Source organism: Ursus arctos, unplaced genomic scaffold (genome assembly GCF_023065955.2).
Source record: "Ursus arctos isolate Adak ecotype North America unplaced genomic scaffold, UrsArc2.0 scaffold_15, whole genome shotgun sequence".
NCBI lineage: Eukaryota > Metazoa > Chordata > Mammalia > Carnivora > Ursidae > Ursus > Ursus arctos.
This window is the reverse complement of record NW_026622819.1, coordinates 27,581,360-27,602,350: the sequence shown is the minus strand read 5'-3', so window position 1 is coordinate 27,602,350 and position 20,991 is coordinate 27,581,360. Positions and strand designations below refer to the sequence as shown.

The window sequence follows — 20,991 nt, the reverse complement described above, 5'->3', positions numbered from 1 at the left end:
CTTCCAATGGTTGTGGGTGGCGAATCCCTCACTGTGGGCCTTTCTAGGGAGATTGTCATTTTGCTCAAGCCATGAAGGTGTGGGTTTGGGGATATTCTGTTGCTGTGTCTTCCAGAAGCCAATGCTTGAGAGGAATGGCACCCAAGATTTTCAGAGTAATTCCATCCTTCATTCGTTTCCAGGTTAAGGGTTGGTCACCTGTTTCGTTTTCTTTTTCCATACAAAGAGAGTGACACATGGAAATTAAAAACACCAGTCATTTCATCAATGCAGTGAAAAAAAATCAGATCAGTACTAATCCTACCTCTGCCCGTATCTAACTTATGCTTACATTCTTGGACAAAGCACTCAATCTTCTCTTTCTATCAGTGAAGTGAGAGAGTTGAACTTGGTCAGCATTTGACAACATTTTTGTAATTCCAAACCTTTTTCTTTGTAAGATATGATCTCATGAGACTCATTGTGAATTTTAAAAATCATTTCATTATTTCTGCATGGTATATGGTGTGATTTTTAAGTAAAACATGTTTTAAATTTCAAATCAGTAGATTATTAAAAGGTTTCATTTAAATATAACATAATAATCATAACCATATTACATAAATTCTCACTTTTATCCATTTAATAAGTGATGCATGTTGTTTAATTTGTGTTAAGGTATGTAAGAAAAAGTATGGATGTGTGGACTAATTTCTAAAAGGTTATTATATTGCATATGATTTGGGAACAGAATGTACTATAAATTATAGATTAAATTTTTTGTTACATGTTATGATATAAAAAGTAAATCAATATTTCTTCTTTGGCATGGCTTATTGAAATATGGCATTATGTATTTTAAAATTAAATTTATTAATATTTTTCTTGTATTTTCTTTCTAAATGGTAAAGATTAAGAGAAATTTTGGGGTAATTGTAAACATTTCTTCTTGGATAAATCCATCAAATCTATGAATGGCACTTTTTCCTAATTAGTGAACAGCTCAACTGTATATGCCCATTATTGAATTTTCTCTAGTAATGACCTTTGAAGATTTAAAGACACACTATATAAAATGAAATGTAAGAACACTGGCAAAATAATGTAATTTATAGATCTAGTGAAAATTATCTCTAGGTGAATTTCATAGAACTATTATTTTCATATTCCTTAATGACTTGTATTTAAAATCAGAGCAATTTTTATTCACTGTCATTCATCAATGGTCACTTATTATGTACGATTTAAACAATACATGCCTAATAAAAACTGTTTTGAGTACATAAGAGTAAAAACTACCATCCTGGCTGAGAGATGAATCATCTGAGTGACTGAGTCATGAGCATGCACTTTGATCTTTGCTAACCAACAACATATATTCTCTTCATACACATTTCTCAGCTTCCAAATCCTCTTATAAAGGGAAAAATGCTCAGAATTATTTTTATAGATTGATATAAAATTAAAGTGGAAACAGACCTTGAAAGATATGAATTCCTTGCAATGCATTTGCAAACCCCCGCTGGGTGAAGGGAGGTGTTCGGAAAACATTGGAGATACTAGATCAGATCATTTATAGGGCTCCTTCCAGTTCTAAAATTGCCCACGCCTTCATTTATACATTAATCAGGTAATGTACATTTGCATACACATCAGAGTAACTAGTTGACTAAGTTAACCAGTGGAAAATTTTTAGATGAAGAGATGAATGGCATTTCCTCGAACATATGGTGGCCGTGCTGGTGAAGCTCTTGGGGTGTTTTCAGGATTAAAGAGTCCTGAAGGATATATTTGCGAAGCTAAAAATGAGAACTCCATGTGGCTAAAAGGATAAAAGTAAAAAAAGAGGTGGGATTTCTGAATATGATGGAGAAGGGTACTGTCCCTGATGTCAGACGGACCCTGGCTCTGAGGTCAGCCCCATTCCTGGTTGCCCAATCCTAGCCAAGTTATTTAAACTCGTTAGGTCAGTTTACTCTTCTGTAAATTATACAATGTGGATAATAGACGTACAACCTATACAGAGATGTTGTGAGGAGTAAATGAGGTAATGTACGCAAAATGCTTGGGGTGGTACTTGAACATAGTAACTTCTCAATACATTTAACTGTAACTATGTTTCCTTGTCTGATGCTCTTTCCTTCAGGCAACTGAAAGGAACTTTCTGATGGATTTCCTTTCTTTCAGATTTCTGAGGGGAACTCCTGCTTGCTGAGTGAAAATTTACCAAGTGCCAGAATTTCAGTCCCGCTGACTACCAACCAGAATTGTTCACGTGCAACATCAGTAGGGTAATTTAATGATGAGGACACAGAAAGGACACCCTTTTATGCTTGCTTTCTTTTATCATTTTAATCATTTATGGAAAATAGCTCTCTGATACTACACAGATAAATTGCTAAGATTTCTTTTTTTTTTTAAGATCTTATTTATTTGCGAGAGAGAGAGCATGAGCTGGGGGAGAGGCAGATAGAGAGAGAGAGGCAGACTCCCCCCCTGACACTGAGCAGGGAGCCCGATGTGGGGCTTGATCCCAGGACGCTGGGATCATGACCTGAGCCAAAGGCAGACACTTAACTGACTGAGCTGCCCATGTACCCCAAATTGCTAAGGTTTCTATTGTGTTCTATAAAGGACACAAGTTTAAAATGCTTTTCAAAACATCTGTAATATTTAAAGATTATCATTATTAATATTGGATTATCTCCATTGTTTCGTTGACTTGGGTGAGAATATTTCAAAAACGTACAGCTAAATTTTTATTTAGTTAGGAATTAATTTTGTGGCTGCTAGATTAGCCTCCCCCTTCTCTGGTGTTCTTCCCCCCCACCCCCACCATTTTTCATTATTTTTGGTGTTATTCCTTATTTATTGACATGCACTGGTTAGACAACAAAGAAAGCAGTATAAATGTGAAAATTAGTATTTACCGATATCATCAGCAATGAAGGCATGTTTGATCTGAAGGAAGATGAAAATGAGCCATAGACCTAACCAGACTCACATGATTAGGGCCCACGTAGGTACCACAGCACTTACGTACGGTGCACACTGGGGGTGCAGTGGGGACCCCAGAGCACATTGGCCTACAGATAGAGAGCGGCATATCTTTGAGTTTCTCATCATGCAAAACACTTTTAACAACAACAACAACAAAATTTCCAGGAGGAGAAAAACCCAAATTAAACAGAAGCACACTCAAGTATAACTCCAGATAGATTGGCTGTGCTTTTGCTCTGGAGACCTCTGGTGGCTGAGAGCATTGGCCACTTGGGGAAGAGGACAGAAGAAATGAGAGATTGAAGAGGCTGTGCTGCAAAAGCAAGAAGATAAGGTCTGGGCAGCCCCTGGTTGATCACACAGCCTGAACAGTGATGGGCATGACGTGTGTTTGGACTGGTCTCAACTACTGCTGTCACAGCTGTCAAATATTTTCAATCTCATCCCTGGGAGAACCTCAAATTTTCCCTCATTTCTCAGTAACTGCAGATGAACAAGAGTTAGCAGATGTTTTTATGCCTTACATAAATCTGTTAAATCACCTAATTATTTCATGTGCTGAGGTCTAACATGGCTTTATCCATATATTTCCAGTAGCAAATGTTCATTTCTTTTCCTTAGATGTCAACCAAAGGAAGATAAGTATTCTTTTAAAAGCTGCAGTTCTGATTTCGTGTTTGGAGAAAACATGGTAGAAAGAGTTCTGGTAAGAATTTGGCGAATGTTTCTATTATAAAAGCTGTCACTTCGAGTTTCTGGAGGCAAATTAATTAAAACAATGTTAAATTGGAGCATACTTTAACTCCTGAGTTCAAGGGCACGTTTCTTTCTTTAACCGGAAAGATTCTCCTGGGAAGTAAGTTCCAGTTGTTAGAATAATGGGCAGGAACCCACAGAGGAAGGGAATTGTATAATTATAACATCATTACTGATGAGAAATATTAAATAGTTCTTTGACATGTTTTACACCCAAGGTACCCAAGGAAATCCCAGAATTATCTGCAATAGATGAACTTAACTGGTAATGATATTTTACTATCAGGGTTTTTTTTTTTTAAAGATTGTATTTATTTATTTGACAGAGATAGAGACAGCCAGCGAGAGAGGAAACACAAGCAGGGGGAGTGGGAGAGGAAGAAGCAGGCTCATAGCGGAGGAGCCTGATGTGGGGCTCGATCCCAGAATGCTGGGATCACGCCCTGAGCCGAAGGCAGACGCTTAACCGCTGTGCCACCCAGGCGCCCCTACTTTCAGGTTTTTTATAGCATTTTTCGTAACGAGATGCACTTAAAATCATTTGCCAATTTTTTCTTGTTAACCCCAACCCTCCCCTTCAAGCTTTTACAGTGAAAAACATTATCATAACTTTTTTTTTTTTGCAGGCTTTAAGAGGAAAATCATAGTACTCTATTGCCTAGGGAAACATACTTGCCACGTGGAAACCCCTAAGGAGTATTACCAGCATCCCTATTTACTGGGCGTCCTCCTCCATGAGGCGGCTGCCGCTCTGCCCTCCACAGCTAGCGTGCATTAGGACTACCAGTGACATCAAAGATCCAGAGGAGGCTACACAGATATTAAAACCTGCATAGAGGCTCAGAATGACAAAGGACCAATTCATGAGGCCTATTTCAAGTTTTTTAGGGCTTTCACAAATGGTCCATTTTTAAGACTTGGTTTATTCTACACCCGCCTCGGGCTAAACCCCAAATCCCAAGAGTAGTGTCACAGCTTTTTAGCTTGGGGACACCCTCTGTCACTCTCAAGATGAAGGGCAACTCCACAGTTCTAGAGCTGTTGACCCACATCTTTGGATCTGAACCAGAATGGACCAACTTCCAGAGCGAAGTTCTAGGCGATACCTTTAGGCACATTTCTTCCCCATTGTTTACTCCTAAATTTGGCACTAGGCTAGCCACAGCTTCTGTAAGATGTCACAGACACAAATAAAATACTTTCCAATCCTCCCAAGGATCAACTTTAACATTCAATTCAACTTCACAAGCATGTTTTGTGTTCTTATGATATCGAAAGCGCTGGTGTTGGTCTCAAGTTTGGCTGCATAATAACAATCATCTGGTGAGCCTCTAAAGGATTTCATGTGCCCGGGCATCTCCCCAAACCGATTAGATCAGAGTCTCTGTGGGTGAGGCTAGGTGTCAGGTGATTTGAATGTACAGCCGGGATTGAAAAACACCTGGGGGAGTGGTTCTGCAAAGCGAAAGGGAGACACTGTGCTCTGGAGGTGTTTGTCATCTAAGGGGAGGCAGAGACAGATCTGAGCACATGAGCTCCAGTTGGGATTAGAAATGTGGTTTGAGGAGGTATTTGTGTACATTTCCTATGGGCACTTTCAGTCTGGCTTGCAAAGGAAACTGAGCTTCCTGTCTCTTTGATAACATCCTAGACTAGCAGGAGCAGTAGTTGTCCCTTGTATTCGTCCTCTGCTTAATCCTATAATCCCGCGACCTTGTGATCTGGGGGTCAGAATGCCCTCCTGCCTTGTTTGCTGACCGTGTGCTGTTCCAGTGAGTCATGAAACTTTCTGTGCCTTCCTGTTTATTTTCTTAAAATGGAAATAATCACACCCATCTCTACCAATTTTAACAGAATTATCTTAAAATATCCAGTTAAATTATGTGGAAGAATTTTGAGTTCAGAAACCCAAGTTCTGAAGTACTGTTCTGACTCCCCCTGTTCTTCAGGGGCCTCTCCAGGATCACACATGGCCTGGCAATTGCTCAGTCTTTCTTCACAGGTCTTGATTTACAGCCCCTGTGCAGGGCCCTAGGTGTGCAGCCTTAAAAGAGATTGTGGGCAGAAAGGGTCTTAGAGGGAAAATGAAGATGAGCTCTGAGACAGCGAGTGGGTTCGCTGGGTAGCTTGTATGATTATGTTGGATAGGAAGTGGACTGCTGGGAATATCGAAAGACCTTGAAACCGAGATGAGAGTTGCATCTCCTTCCAGGCATCAGGTTAGTCTGGGTGCAGCGCGGAACAGCTGTGACCCCTTTCGGGTCTCTAAACCTCCTCCCCTTGTCCCTGGAACGAGAGCCCATCTGAAGCAGGCTGGTGGTAACTAGATTACGCTTCCTCATCATCAGGACCAAGGTCCTCCCATGATAGGATTTCCCTGCTCAGCACATAGGGAGCCCCTAACAAAAGCACAGCACTAGAGTTTGTTTGCCGTGTTGAAGTAGAAGAAAAAAAGGTAGCTTCTGGCTTACTACAAATATATAGGGATACGATTCAGTAACATATCTTTATCCCTCACCTAGGAGACGCAGCATCTCACCCGATCTCAACTCGAAAATGACGCCTACACCAAGGAAAAACCATTCAAATCCACTCTAGAACTTCTTGTCAACTCTCCAAATTCAAGTAAGAATTATGTCATTTGTAAAAAAAAAAATTTGATTCAACTAGTTCATTTCCTGTTTTTCCATGTCATTTGTTTAATATCTATACAATACAAAATCAATAACACAGTGCTTTAAAAATTTTTGGTTGAGATTAAAGCATACAAGTATGGTCATATGATACATAAGCTTAAACATTTTTTTACTTGAGGATATGAGAAATCATTAAAGAGATTTATCTAAACTCGAGTAGTTTCACTTTTTGGGAAACAGTCATGGTTATAAAAAGCGAAGTAGACATGTATATTAATGGGGACAATAAAGAGCTTGTACAGTAGAGAAAATGGGGTCTTTCACGTGTCTTCTCCCCCAATTTTTTCTTAGGCACAGACTCTATTAAAAATATATCCCTAATTGAATCAGCTGCTGCTTTCTCTTCTAAGCCATCACCCAAATGCTTGCTGGAGAAAATTGATGTTGTAACAGGAGAGGAAGCAGAACATAATGTGTTAAAGGTCTGTATATCACACGTTGCTCTTTCTGGCAGCAGGAACACCTTTAAAAATAAAGGCAGAAGTGTCGTTTTCATGAAGACAGAGCTGCTTCCATAAAAATGTGAGAGGCTTCCAAAGACTAAGCCAATATTTTGTTGTATTCATACGTTAGTATATGTAAATTTCAGGAAGATGGATTATTGGGTTTACAACCATTCACATTAGTCTCTTAGAAAGAAGACAGCCAGACACCCTGTCTTAAAACAGCTACAGACCTGTTTTATACTTTTCGTGCCTACTTCTATAATCAGTGCATCATCCTATGATTTAAAAGTTCTACTCACCCTGGACATTTTTAAATGATAAGATGAATAGATTTCAGTTCAAGATAATAAAAAAAAAATCTGTTTTTCTTTGAAAAGTTCTTTTAAAAAAGTTTTGGATTTTATACAAAGCAAGACTTTCACAGATGTAGTATACAGTATCATACATAGGATTTGAATGTTGGGTGGCCTAGCGATCAGTCAAGGCACATGAAACGTAATCACTATGACCTAATCGTTTTCCAACAGAGTGCAGATTTCCCTTTCTCTTTCTCCATCTGCTTTTACCCCCAAATCTTTCCATTTCTCTTCTCTTCTCCCATGATTTACTACACATTTACTATCAAGTGTGTTTCCAAGCACAACTCTCAGATCAGATTAAACTGAGATTAAGTGAGGTAATTGCTTGAGGTCCTGGCATGCTATATTTTTAACAAGTCATCTGGGTGATTCTTGTACACAGTAACATTTAAAAGCATTAAATTATACTACGGTACTCTGGTATCACATCCTACTTCTGATGCTGTATTCCTCAAAAAATTTTAAGCATGCAAATAGTTTCACTATTCCTTTACTTTCACGTAAGTTACATAGCTCAAATAACATTAAATTTCATTTAAAAGTTGGTACCTATAAATATATTGTTAAGTGAAAAAGCACAATGCAGAAAGTATGTGTAGTATTCTACCACTTATAGAAAAAGTAAGGGACATATGTATCAACATGTATATACATACAAATATCTCTAGAAGGATAAAAAAATATTAGCAACAGCGGTCACCTGTTGCAGGGGGTGGAAATTGACAGATGGAGAAGCAGGGTTGGGAAGGACTTTCCATTTTTTTTTTTTAAAGATTTTATTTATTTATTCGACAGAGATAGAGACAGCCAGCGAGGGAACACAACCAGGGGGAGTGGGAGAGGAAGAAGCAGGCTCACAGCGGAAGAGCCTGATGTGGGGCTCGATCCCACAATGCCGGGATCACGCCCTGAGCCGAAGGCAGACGCTTAACCGCTGTGCCACCCAGGCGCCCCAGGACTTTCCATTTTGTACATCTTTTTGCTTTTTGATATTTGAACTATTCAAAAATTGCATGTTTTAAAAGTTAAATAAATTTTTAAAGCTGGTTTACAAATCATTAACAGAGGTTATTCTGGTAAAATCAGACAAAGAGAAGTGTTACAGCATAAGAAAGAAATCACTTTGAAATTTTTTTTTATATATTTGACATTTAAAAAATTGTTCTTTAGATCAACTGCAAGCTTTTTATATTCAACAAAACAACACAGTCCTGGATTGAAAGGGGCAGAGGAGCTCTGAGGCTGAATGACACAGCAAGCAGTAACTGTGGAACATTCCACTCAAGACTAAGTAAGGAATCATTTTGTAAAGCAACCCACTATTTCTCAGAGTAAAATTTGCCAGTAGGTACACATCATTTTCTGGAGATGTTATCAAAGAGTCAACAAACCAGACTGTTGAAAACAATGTTGTTTTGAATGTACTATTAGCAGCGTCCTGTTTAGAGCAGGCTCTGGTGTCAGACTACACAGGTTCTGGTTCTGCCTCTATCACTGACTAACCAGTGACCTTGGATGAGGTACTTAATCTCTCCTTGCCCTACTTATATCAGTTTCAAACAGGGAGACTAGTACTCCCTGACTTATTGAGCAATTGTGAGAATTCAGTGAGATAACGCATTTAAGCACCTATGAGTGAGCCCAGTACACACCTCAGTAGTAATCTCCGTATTATTTAAAGCCATATGATGACATTATTTTTGAAGGATAAATAGTTTTTCTAAAAGAGAATATTTGCCCTATCGTTTATTCTTGGCATTCTAAACATGGCGTGTGGGTTGAGATGAAGGGTCAGTTTCCTAGGAAATAAAGGGGTGTGGTTATTGAATCCTGTGTGTGGTTACTGACATCCAGAGTGATGGTGAGAATCTCGAGTCAGTCAAACTGGAATACTCGGAAAGTTTTTGGCATCCGAAAAGACACACTGTGTGTTGTTCAGAGGCCCAAACTGAAAGTGAGCACCCCGCACGGTGTGGGAGGGTTTGCTGGTCAACCCTGGGCAGTCAACGCTGTGGAGGGGACCATTGGTAGAAGTTGGATCCACATATATGGATGTTTACTGAGCTTCAGATATCAAGCTCAAGGAACCAGTAAGGAATAGAATTCAGACTAAAAGTTCTATAACTGGCAAATAGGTTCCTAAATAACCCAACCAAGTATTATTCCCAAGGCAGGTGCTAGTTGTTTTCTACTCTTGTTCAATGCCACTCTTTCCACTGCCTGCCAAAATTTGTGATGCATGGTGTTTACATGCTGGGTAACCTGATTTTACTTTCTATATGGTATACTATGATCACCTTTCCACATCAGTTGTCACCTTTCTTCCCAATTCTTAATGGGTTCATAATATTATCTTGAATAGATATCTTGAATAGCCATGTCATCATTTACTTAGCTAATTCCATTTTTTGAATGCCTAAAGCCAAGTTTTCTCCATTATAAACAATTCTTGGATAAATATTCTTCAGACTACTAGATCCTCAAAGGAGTTCTAAAATTTTCATCATTTTTGAATATTATAGTAAAAAAATAATTCCAGCTTTTAAGCTAAGAATAGTCCTCCAACATAATGAAGCTCAATTTGAAAAACAACTTATAATCAAGCCAAATTACAACGTAATAGTGAAAATACAGTCTGAAAAACAACTGTAAGATTTACTTTGCTTTCAAAAATGGCAAATTCCCCAGGAAGGTCAAGGAATCAACTGTTCTGTAGTCTTATATACTCACTTTTCTATTTTAGTTATGCGCAATCAAGGCAGCCTGAGGCTGATTCTCAATAGCAAACTCTGGGCTCAAATGGAGATTCAAAGAGCGAACCACAAAAATTTGCGAATAACAGCTACTGATTTAGAAGACTATAGCATCAAAGTGTTTTTAATTCAGGTAAGTAACAAATTTCAGTGATTATTAATTATCCTACTATATTTCTAGATCTCTGCAATTGCTAATTTGTTTAATTTCATTGTAACCTGCACCACTGGCAAAAAAACAAACAACCCCCCCCCAAAACCAAAAAACAAACCTCAGCCATTCATTTTGGTTATTTACAGTTCAATATAAGACCCAAATTTTATATGCAATTTACAGATTAATACCAAAATCTATAGTAATCAATTGGTATATGTCCCAAGATGTTGGTATTGATATATGCTTCAAACCTCCACATTTTTCTTTACCATTGAAATTATGTCAATGATCTTACTAAGTTACCAAAGAGACTGTTGTCAAGATTGGCTCCTAGGAGTCCAGTGGAATACACAGCCCAGTGCTTATACTGAATGCCGAAACTGAGAAGGCTTTGAGATCACTGGAAAGGAACCAGTGAGAAATGGAAAAACACAAGGCTAGTAAGTTAAAACAACCAGTCCAACAGCAAATTCCAATTCTGGACATGAGTCAGTCTCCAAGGTAACAGGATGGGAGTGCAGTCTTAGCTGTTCCTGGCAGCAGGAATGTTTGACCTCAAATGCAAGATTCAGGCACAAAAGAGAGAGAGCTGGCAGGGATCAGACCAGAAAAAAGGCTAGGTTTCCTACATGGGCTGAGACCCGGAAGACTGGAAAAGACTGCATACTCAAGTGACTCAGGCAGAAGGTAACAATACAAGTGAATTAGCTCCCATAGAGTAATGGGAAAAAAAGTTTCCAAGTACCCAATGATGAAAAACCAAAGGTTTTATTAACTACCGGTAAGGGCACTGTTAGGTGTAAGTGATGTTGAGTATTGAGATGTTAGAGTAAGATAATGCCCAAAGGCTGTTGACCATTTAGGGAGACAATCCTTGATACTCTGCCAGGCTGGATCCCCTGGCTTGGAGCGAGGAAGGCCTGTCTGCCCCTGATAGTGAGATTGAGACCATTAGCTAAGATGGAATTCCGCTGTTCACTATTTGTGACCCACGCTGACTCCATAAATTGTAGGATATCTGCTAGAGATAAGCAAACCAAATGCAAATAAAAATCACCCCGAATTCCATTCCCAGGGATGGTCCCTACCAACATTTTTGTCTTATATTTAGCATATATGTGTGTGCGTACACGTGTCTGTACTAGACAAACGGCATCATCTGCAGGCAGGCTATTTAGATTCCTTAACTTGAATTTATTCATCTGCAAAATCAATATAATAATATACTTAATAAAGTGGTTGAATAGATTAGAACACTAATATTTGATTATGAAGTAAGTACACATATGTAACCTTTTCACTCATCAATGAAAATGAGTATTTTCCTGTCATTAAATAGTTCATTCTTTAAAAATTCTTTCAACAGGTGAAAATTCTATTATGCACCCTAATTTATTCCATTAATTCCACTTTGTTAAATACTTAAGTAATTTACTGTCTTTCATTATTATAAATTCTGCAAGAAAGATGTGGGGAATTCTCTGTGTACATACATGTTAGTTTTCTTGGGATAACGTTTGACTTGTCTTGACAAATTTCTCTTCAGAAAGACTGAATCAATTTTCATTCTCACCAGCATTTTCTTATGGTACTTCCTGGGAGTTATAATTTTTTTAAGCATTGAAAATTTGTTATTCAAAAAATACATCATCGTGATTTTATTTTTAATTTCTTGTTCTGAATTTCTTGAATGAATATATCTGAATGGATATATCGACTAGTGGAAGACATATTTAAATTTTAATGTTAGAAAGTCAAGGTGGCAGAGTAGTATTTATATTTCAATTCCAAATACTCTTTCAATACTTATTCACTTACTAAAGAAAAATTATAACTTTGCACATAATGTAAAAAAATTAAATCAGTCAAGAGTTGTCAATTATTTTCTCAACATCTAATATATAATATTTAGCACAATATGAGGAACAAAAATATTTTATTTAGGGGCGCCTGGGTAGCACAGCAGTTGAGCGTCTGCCTTCGGCTCAGGGCATGATCCCGGTGTTGTGGGATCGAGCCCCACATCAGGCTCTTCCGCTATGAGCCTGCTTCTTCCTCTCCCACTCCCCCTGCTTGTGTTCCCTCTCTTGCTGACTGTCTCTATCTCTGTGAAATAAATAAATAAAATCTTTTAAAAAATTTATTTAACTTATAGTTACTTTCCCCCCAAAGTAATTAAGGGAACTTATGAATGTGCAAATGAAAAAATACAATTTAAGACCCTTCTCCCAAAAAGTTGGCATGTAGTTTGTTCAGCTCTCAGTTCCTGACTTTGAGAAGTAAGACAGCTTTCTGGAGGGTTAGCAAAGAGAATAATTTACCTAGATTCTCTTTGAAATTGTGCAAAGATACAAAAATGTGAACCACTGCCATGTTACCTTAAAAGAGCCCTGACTTTGATGACCAAGATCTGGGATCCGAGCCCAGCCAATTTACTGACTAGCCATGTACGCTCAAGCAAGTCATTGTACCTTTCTGATCCTTAATCTCTTAATCTGCAGAGGGATGTGGGAAATGAGTATATATTGAATACTTGTGCTGGGTGCTTTTGCTAATATAAATGAAATAAATAATTCACTCATGGTTTTATTGCAAGGATTCAATAAAAAAGAATGTAGCAACCATAACTGTTATACCAATGTTATTGTTACCATCATTTTTTTATATTAACAGCCTCCATAAAAACAGCACAGAAAAGTACTGAGAGCAAAGACTTCTAATGTGTTTCTGATACAATGTCATAGGGTGGCTCTGTGGCACAAGGGACAGTGCACTGAACTACAATGCGATATTATAGATTGCTCTCATGAGCTCTGCTTTTCCACTGAGCTGTGAGGCTTGCAGGAGATGTCCAAACACAGTCATGAAAAGGAAATGGGGGTCTTTTTTCATCCACCTTCCAATTTTCTACAGTGTAAAATAGTGGAGGAAGAAGTCTTAAATTCAAATAGAAATTTTAAATCACAAAATTTCATTTCTCAGTTTAAAATGCACAAATTGGGACCTGTTATAAAATTATCCACTTTCGGATTCAATTTGCTTCAAGATGAATGGCTTTTTACTCTTTGATTTTTAGGGTTATTTATATCCTAGATTTATGCCATATAATTCCTTCCTTATTAATAGTGGAAGATTAAAAATCTCTAAAATGTAGCTATTATTAAGTTATTTATACTCTTAAGATTTTATTTACTTCTTTATTTTGAGAGAGAGAGAGGGCGGAGGAGGGATGAGGGAGAAGGGGAGAGAGAATATCAAGCAGACTCACCCTGAGCACACACAGCCCCACACGCGGCTTGATCTCATGACCCTGAGATCATGACCTGAGCTGAAATCAGGAGTCACCTGCTTAACTGACTGAGCCACCCAGATGCCTCTATTTATATTCTTAACAACTTAATATTCCTGATGCAGGCCAGCGCCAAAGACACAGGATGTCTGTATGCCGCAATACACCATCGGCTCATTGCACTTCGGAGCTTCGATAAACAGAAAGGTGTAAATCAAGCTGAAAGCCAGTCAGAAACAATCCTCCAACCATTAAACTGCGAAAGCTGTGATGAGGATGAGGATGATTTCATCCAAGTCACTAAAAATAGATCAGGTAAATAACTTTTCTTAGGTCAGTGGCATAAGAAAGAAATCTGCACAATCCTAATACATGAAATAGATTTTTGTAAGGTGCAACTAATCTCTTTGAAGTGGATGGGAATTAGAGTCCTAGCTCTTTGGGATCAGAAGAAATAGGTTTGGAAATCATTGTCTTCTATATGTGGCCTTCATTAGGATTTTACAAAAGTCATCCTCATTGTGATGCCCATATGTCATTTGCACATAAATTTAATACTATAAAGTCTTACACTGATACACTGAAACTAACCCATTTATTCATATTTCTCTTCACTTGCTCTCATTTTCCTATTATTGCCTATAGTAGAAGAAATTATAAATATAAAGGTAAAAGCACATTACGATGGAGCCCACCAGGCAAATCTGGCTTGAAATACTGAAACTCCTATTTATCTCCTTTTTGGAATTTGACTGCTTTATTCTCAAGGACTTTTTTTGTCTAGGACAAACAGTATTATTTTTTTTTATTGTGTCAGGATTCATGAATTGAGCAAAGTTAAAGTGGGACCAGTAGTTAGCAGATTTTTAGGTTTCAATGCTTGTCCTGATGAGTAGATTTAAAGGTACAAAAAAATTTATTATTATTTTTAGAGAGAAGCAGTGTCAAGGAAATAATAATCCCGGCTTTGTTATTTAAATGGTGCCACGTATTTTCAGTAATAGTTTCATTGAGGCCTGAATTCGGCTCTACAGAGAACTGAGTAACATATTACAAAGACAGTGTGTTAGCAAGCATTTTTCCAACTTTTAATCATTTTGAATCTTAAAGGTAACTTAATCGTACGTAATTTAAGAATCTATCAAAGTATATGTGCAAAACTTGATGAAATATCTTCCCTTGCCTAATACTAAAAATGTAATCAAGAAGAAAAATGCACAAAATATGCAGGTGAGGATTATAAACTGTGTGACTCAGTGAGCCAGAGAACTAAGTGAATGATTTTTCTTGTCTCTATTAAACAAATGGTTTCTTATTCTTTAAAATGTGTGAGATGTATAAATAAAATTATCTTTTATATTGTTTATATTGTCAATGAAATGGGGTCTATTAGAAAATGAACTGTTATCCATTAGAAATGTTAACTCAAAACAGGATTCAATGGTAAAATTCATCAACAACAGTCACACTTAGGAAGTCTATATTTTATTATATTCCATTTTAGGAAAGAGTAATATGCAACTATTTCGTATAAGATGAGAAACAATGGAAATACTGCAAAGTAAATGTCAATCATATGGACCCACCCTTCCTCTGCTATTTTTCCCTTTTCACTTAGTACTTACTCCAGGAGGTGTTGCATACAAATGCTAAACTGTTAGGAAAGCAATAAAAAGTCCATTTTTTTAAAAAAAATTTTGTTGCCTGTGAATTAAGGAAGGGTTTAATTATCTGAAATATCATGTTTAAAATTAGCAACATTTCCAACTATTACGTATAAAATGTATATTCTATATATTGCATTTCCTCACAGTAAGCATATTCATGTGTTTGATATTAAATCTAATCTGAATATAACATTTTATAATATTTTAAATTTATATCACAGATCCTTCTAGGTGGACCCACAGACAGTCGGTTGCCTGTTCATGAGCGCTATCTACTATAAACGTGACAACATCTACAAAAAGATTGGTCACCTTACCGAAAACACTAAGCCATCCTAACTAAATGAGAAGATCCTATTCATTCCTTGAAGAGTTTTTATAGCAAAGTTCACGAAAGATAATCTGTTGCAATTAAGATTTTTCTCTTATATAGTCTAATAATTGCAAGGTTTTACATTCTGATTATTGTGGAGAAAATGACAGAATTTAAGAAATACGTGGACTTTGGAAGTTCAAAATTTATCATTTTTGAAGAAGCTAATTTAGAATAGGATTTGATAATTTGGACTATTCATCACATTGGTGGCTATAATAGTCAAAATAAATTGCTGGATTTGATAAATATCCAACTAAAATATTTTTTCAGTCGTACATTGTCTGGTCATAAAACAAATATTTTACAAGATTTCCAGTCATTTCTTCCAAAGCACTATCACTGCATGCTAACATTTCAAGAAGTCATGTTTCTCTTCTGGGAAATGTGTATTTTCATTGAACCTTTGGATTTACTAATACTATGAGATTATACATTCATGGTATGAATTCCTTTAAAGATAGTATTGTTCTTAGACCTGTATCCATTGTACCTTGTATATGCTTGACTCCAGTTCAGCTTCCAATAGTTGTTGAAGGGACGAACAAGAACATTAACTATGTAACAAAACAGTAAGTATCCAAAAAGTAAAATATGTTAACTTGTTCTTTGCTTTATGTAATTAAATTGTCATTAATATTCTAACGGGTGTAGCTGTATAGAGACCTTTTTAAAAAACAAATACATTCATATATACCCAAATGAATTTTTTTCTTCAATGCCATTATTGTGGTAGACTGTAATAATTTCACCAACTGTGCAAAAAGGTTTTGATGCTCCTCTTTTGAGATTTGCCTCAGAACACTTTATGAGTTACACAAAAAATTAGTGCTTCTAGCCATATTTCATTTTTCCAATCCAGTTTGATCATCTCATGACTTCAAAATGACTTTTGATTGTGATTCCTAAATATTCCCCTGTGAGAGACATCTTAGTCTTCTCAGGGTGTCATAACAAAATAGCACACCGTGCAGCTTCAACAGTATAAATTCATTTCTCCCAGTTCCAGAGGCTGAGAAGTCGAAGATCAAAGGGTCAACAAAATGGGTTTATTCTGAGGCCTCTGCTCTTGGTTGTAGGCTGCTGCCATTGCCTCCCTCGAGTGTTCACAGGACCTCTTTGTGGGGGCCCAGGCAGAGAGAGAGCAAGCTCCCTAGTGTCTCTTCCCATAAGGGCGCTAATTAGACCATTAGACCAGGGCCCTGCCCCCATAAACTTATCTAACTCTAATTACCCCCAAAGCCCCATCTCCAAATTCCATCACATTGGGGGTTAGGGCTTCAACATATACATTTGGGGGAGAACATAAACATTCAGTCCATAACTAGGGAATAGGATTTATAATTCCAAAATGATTGCTGAAAATTTTTTGAACAATGACAACACATTAGGAATAATGGATCTAACTTCACTAAATGCTACTTTGAAGAACAATATTCATTTGGATATATACATGCGAATACACATTTTTTTAAGTTACATTATTTTGCTACAGTACCTTTTATAGTAATAAAAGCAATTATTTAGATATAGATAGATAGATTCATACATACACACATACACATAGATATAGTAAAACCCAAGCTAATGCCTGATAGTTTGGCATATGAAAGTTCAATTAACTCTTTTAGACTCTAAGTATATAAATTGTTCAGAGTTTTGCTCTTTCCCTATAACTTAGTAAAATTTAGCTACTAAGAGAGGCTCATTCATTCTAGTGACTATAGAAGAAATATAACAACATTCTAAATTAAGCAATGATTCAGGAAATGGAAAAGAAAAATTAATGTGAGAGAGGAATAGAGAAAGGTTAGAAGAAAAAAAATCAAAGACTAGCTCTAGCATAAAAGGAAGAATAAAAACAATGGGAAAACAAAAGTTTAAAGTTTGGGTTTTTTAACCCCCAAAAATGCCTCTGATGCAGAACACAGTCAGTGGAAAATTTTCTTTAGAAGTGAAAATAAACAGAAAGACATCTGGAGAAGAAATTAGAGTTGGTTCTCTTTTCCTGTAAGATCTTAGCTGATATGGTAACATTGTGATTGCACTGAATTGCTAAAGTAAAGCAGAGAACAGAGATCTTGATCTTCCTGACATGTTCATTCTTGTGCTCACTTTAGGGTGGAGATAAAGCAATATTTTCTCAATCCCTCAAATATTTTAATATCATTTGAATTCATTCTTTCTTTCTTTGATTTTCCTTGTACTTCTCTGAATATACCAAGCAAAAAAAAAAAAAAATTAGACTACTTTAATTACTTACCTACACATTAATGTCAGTGCAACAGAATAAAAATAGAATATCAGGAAGGCAGAGAGAAAAAGTGAAAAATTCTGGATTATTACATGGTTACCAACAGCAGAAACATGATATTCAGCTTATGACTTTTAAACCATTTTCTATCCACTCTACTATTTCTTCTTACAATCTTTGTGCAAATATTTAGTAATATTTTGGAGGGGATAATAGAAGTAGAAACATCTTCTAGTTTTTCTTTGTCCTATATCTTCATCTAACCTTCTTCTTTTTGGCTTTTCTACATATGTTGACCTTTCTGTAAGGTGAAGAGATCATATACAATGATAATCATTTTCATAAGTTATTAGGTAGATGATTTCAAAGCATACATCTTAGATTTTGATAGAAGCTGCTTTTTGTCAAAATTTACTTAAATATTTCCCAAATACACTAGATATATATTTAATATGATATCTAATTATATATCTTATATTCAAGTAACCTTAACATTCTTCTCTTTCAACAGGACTTTAGACTCTACCAAGTTATTCAGCTTAATTATGGACCATCAAAATATTCTCTCTTAAAATATTATTTTACATCCATTACTGTCAAAGCCAGGAATCCTTTGACCTTGCAAGGATTAATATCCTATACAAGTCTTAGAATATGTCATTTAAAAAAAGGGTGTGTGTGTATCTTTCATAGAGTCACAATGTACATGAAATGGGTTGGAAGGATACATCTTAACCTTTGTAAATCCTCAAATTGTGAATATCACAATGATATATAACCTTTCCCACAAAATGTTGAGAACAAATAAGCTTCTTGAGATGTGGTTACCAGGTGGTTGGATAAGCTCACTTACTAGAAAAGTGTATCAGCTCTGCTAGAGATGGGGTTTGAGTTTTTGAAACTCGGTAACATTACAGATTGTTTTAGTAGTTTGAGGGTTTTGAAACTCGTATTAAATCCATGAGTGCAAGCACTTCTGTTTGTTTTGCAACGGACAAATCACACCCACAGTACTGCATGATTTTTGACATCAGACTTGGAGTGGACAAACTGGAATACATGAACACATTTAAAGTTTCTAAGATGATATTTGGAAACTGTGGCATTGGAGAAGTTATTGAAATAACTGGCAAATGTGTAGCCTAATAAAGACTTGATGAAATAGTTTTCAAACAATTAGAAGTTTGCCAAAACTTCTTAATTTCTGCCAAGCTAGTGGATATAAAAGACTATTTCAGTGAAATTACCTTAATTTGTATTTTTCTTGTGCTTGTTTCTTCTAAGAAATTCCTGTTCATAATCTTTGCAAACCTAAGCATGCCATTTTCCTCTTTTAGTGGCTTCTTAGCATATACAGGATAAAAGCCAAGTTTCTAAGCATGGATATAACACTTTCCATGTCTTTCCCCAATCTTCCTGCCTAGCCTCACTTCCCACTGTGGCCTGCCTCCCTCTAAATTCTCTAGCAATTCAAAACTGCTATTTCATTGCTTCATACTTTTGCTCATGCTGTTTTCTCTGTGGAAATCCTTATGATAACAAGGTGTTGGAATAGTGAGAAGAGAAAGGACCTTGAGGATGTTCAAATTATACATGAGTAACTCACACCCCGCGGAAGTTAAGAGTTGTGCTTAAATTTCCACTGCAAGTCACTACTAGCACCTGCCATGAGGCAAAGTTCCTGACCAGAAGGGATCAGTGACCTACTAAAAGTAGACATCAGCTTTCATTGTGTTATTTCCTATTCTAATATACTACCTGGCACACAGTAGGGACTCCATAAATATTCAGTGAACCCATGAATGAATGTTGTTGGTGGCGGCTAGCTGAAAAGAAGAGTCCAGATTCAGGATCAATTTGGGCTTGACAGAACCTTAGTATCACTGTAGTTCAACACCCTCATTTTATAGATGGGGAATCTGAGGCCCAGAAAGATGAACTGACCTGCCCAAAGTCCACAGGCTAGTTATTGATAATGCTAGGACTATGAAGAAGCAAAGGGGGCGCCCAAGCAAGTGGATATAAGGAGCAGGAAGGATGAACAGTAGGACATGGATTGCCTTTTGATTCTCCCCTTGTAATGGGAGAGTTTTCTTCCACTTCCATTAGTACTAAGTCAACCCAGGGCCATGTGTAACTATTCCAGTAGCGCCGAGTCTCCTTCCTCCTCTTACCTCCCAATCCGCTCAACAGTTCCAAGCCAGATAAACAGTCATCTTTGTTTTCAGAACTCACTTCTTTCCAGTTAAGAGCCTTCAAAAGGCTAACTACCGTCAATAGAATGAGGTCCAAATTACTAACATTCTTCTTACCTTTCTCTGTTGACCTATCTACCTTTTCAATCGTATCTCCCCATCTAGAAATGCTCCACTTGGCCAGATTCCTCTACCCATTACCCTCTAATTTCCTCAAAGTCTACCTGTCTTTCTCCCGTTGGGCTGATAGTTTTTTGGTTGTCTGCAGGGGCTAAAACTTGTGCAGTTCCACAAGGCGCCATGCTGAAATGGGCCAGGCACTCTGCTTACTGCGGTCTTGCAATTCTTAATAATTTCTGAGCAAGAAGCTCTGCATTTTCATTTTGCACTAGGCCGCACAAGTTGTGCAGATGGTCCTTGGTCGGTCTCCTTGGCCCCTAGCCCAGCATTGGTTATATCGGCCATCCGACTAGACTTGGTTAAATGAAGGAATAAAGAACCTAGTCTTGTGCGCGATACTGAAAGGGTCTATTTTTATATGGGCCGATAGTGCAATAATGAAACCCAAGGGAGGAGGGGCCCAGAGACACCTGCTCTCCCGCCAGGCGCTCGAAACCCCACCCGCAGCCCCCGCGCAGCTTCAGACCGGTTCCAGCTGGATTCCTAGGGCAGCTCAATCGCCAAATAGAATTCCAGCCCTTCCTTCGGCCGCAGCCAATCCCCGCCGCTCCTCGGGCTCCGAAACCGCAGCTGGCTCTGATTGGCCCACAGAGTTGGGGGCGGACGGGTGGGTTTGGTGCCCACCCAGGAAAGGGGGTGGAGCCGGGTGTGGGCCCCCGGGAGGCGAAGCGGCCACTGCGCAGGCGTGGATGGAAACGGATACACAAACAAACAAAACCCACCATCCTGAGGCCTCTAGCTCTTCCCCGCCCACCTTTCTCGGGCTTCGTCTCTCCCGCCTCCCAGTCGCCCGGCTTTCCCCGCCCCCGCCAACGTCTGGGCACGTCCCCCTCGCGGCGCGAGCCACGCACGGCGGTGCACTTAACCTCTCCCCGCCCGGCGCGGAG

The 20,991-nt window shown here is 37.8% G+C and overlaps 1 protein-coding gene across 2 annotated transcripts in view; it reads left to right on the top strand.

Annotated features, from left to right (window-relative positions):
- RANBP3L (RAN binding protein 3 like) overlaps positions 1–16,177 on the top strand; it is a 45,910-nt gene extending 29,733 nt beyond the window's left edge. For both annotated transcript variants that reach the window (XM_026506820.4, XM_044387034.3), the window contains 8 exons: positions 2,167–2,270; positions 3,601–3,685; positions 6,258–6,360; positions 6,723–6,853; positions 8,407–8,527; positions 9,980–10,122; positions 13,561–13,750; positions 15,324–16,177. In XM_026506820.4, coding sequence (XP_026362605.1) covers positions 2,167–2,270; positions 3,601–3,685; positions 6,258–6,360; positions 6,723–6,853; positions 8,407–8,527; positions 9,980–10,122; positions 13,561–13,750; positions 15,324–15,367 — 921 coding nt within the window. In that variant the 3' untranslated portion in view covers positions 15,368–16,177. The remainder of the gene's footprint in view (positions 1–2,166; positions 2,271–3,600; positions 3,686–6,257; positions 6,361–6,722; positions 6,854–8,406; positions 8,528–9,979; positions 10,123–13,560; positions 13,751–15,323) is intronic.
- Positions 16,178–20,991: the final 4,814 nt, after the last annotated feature.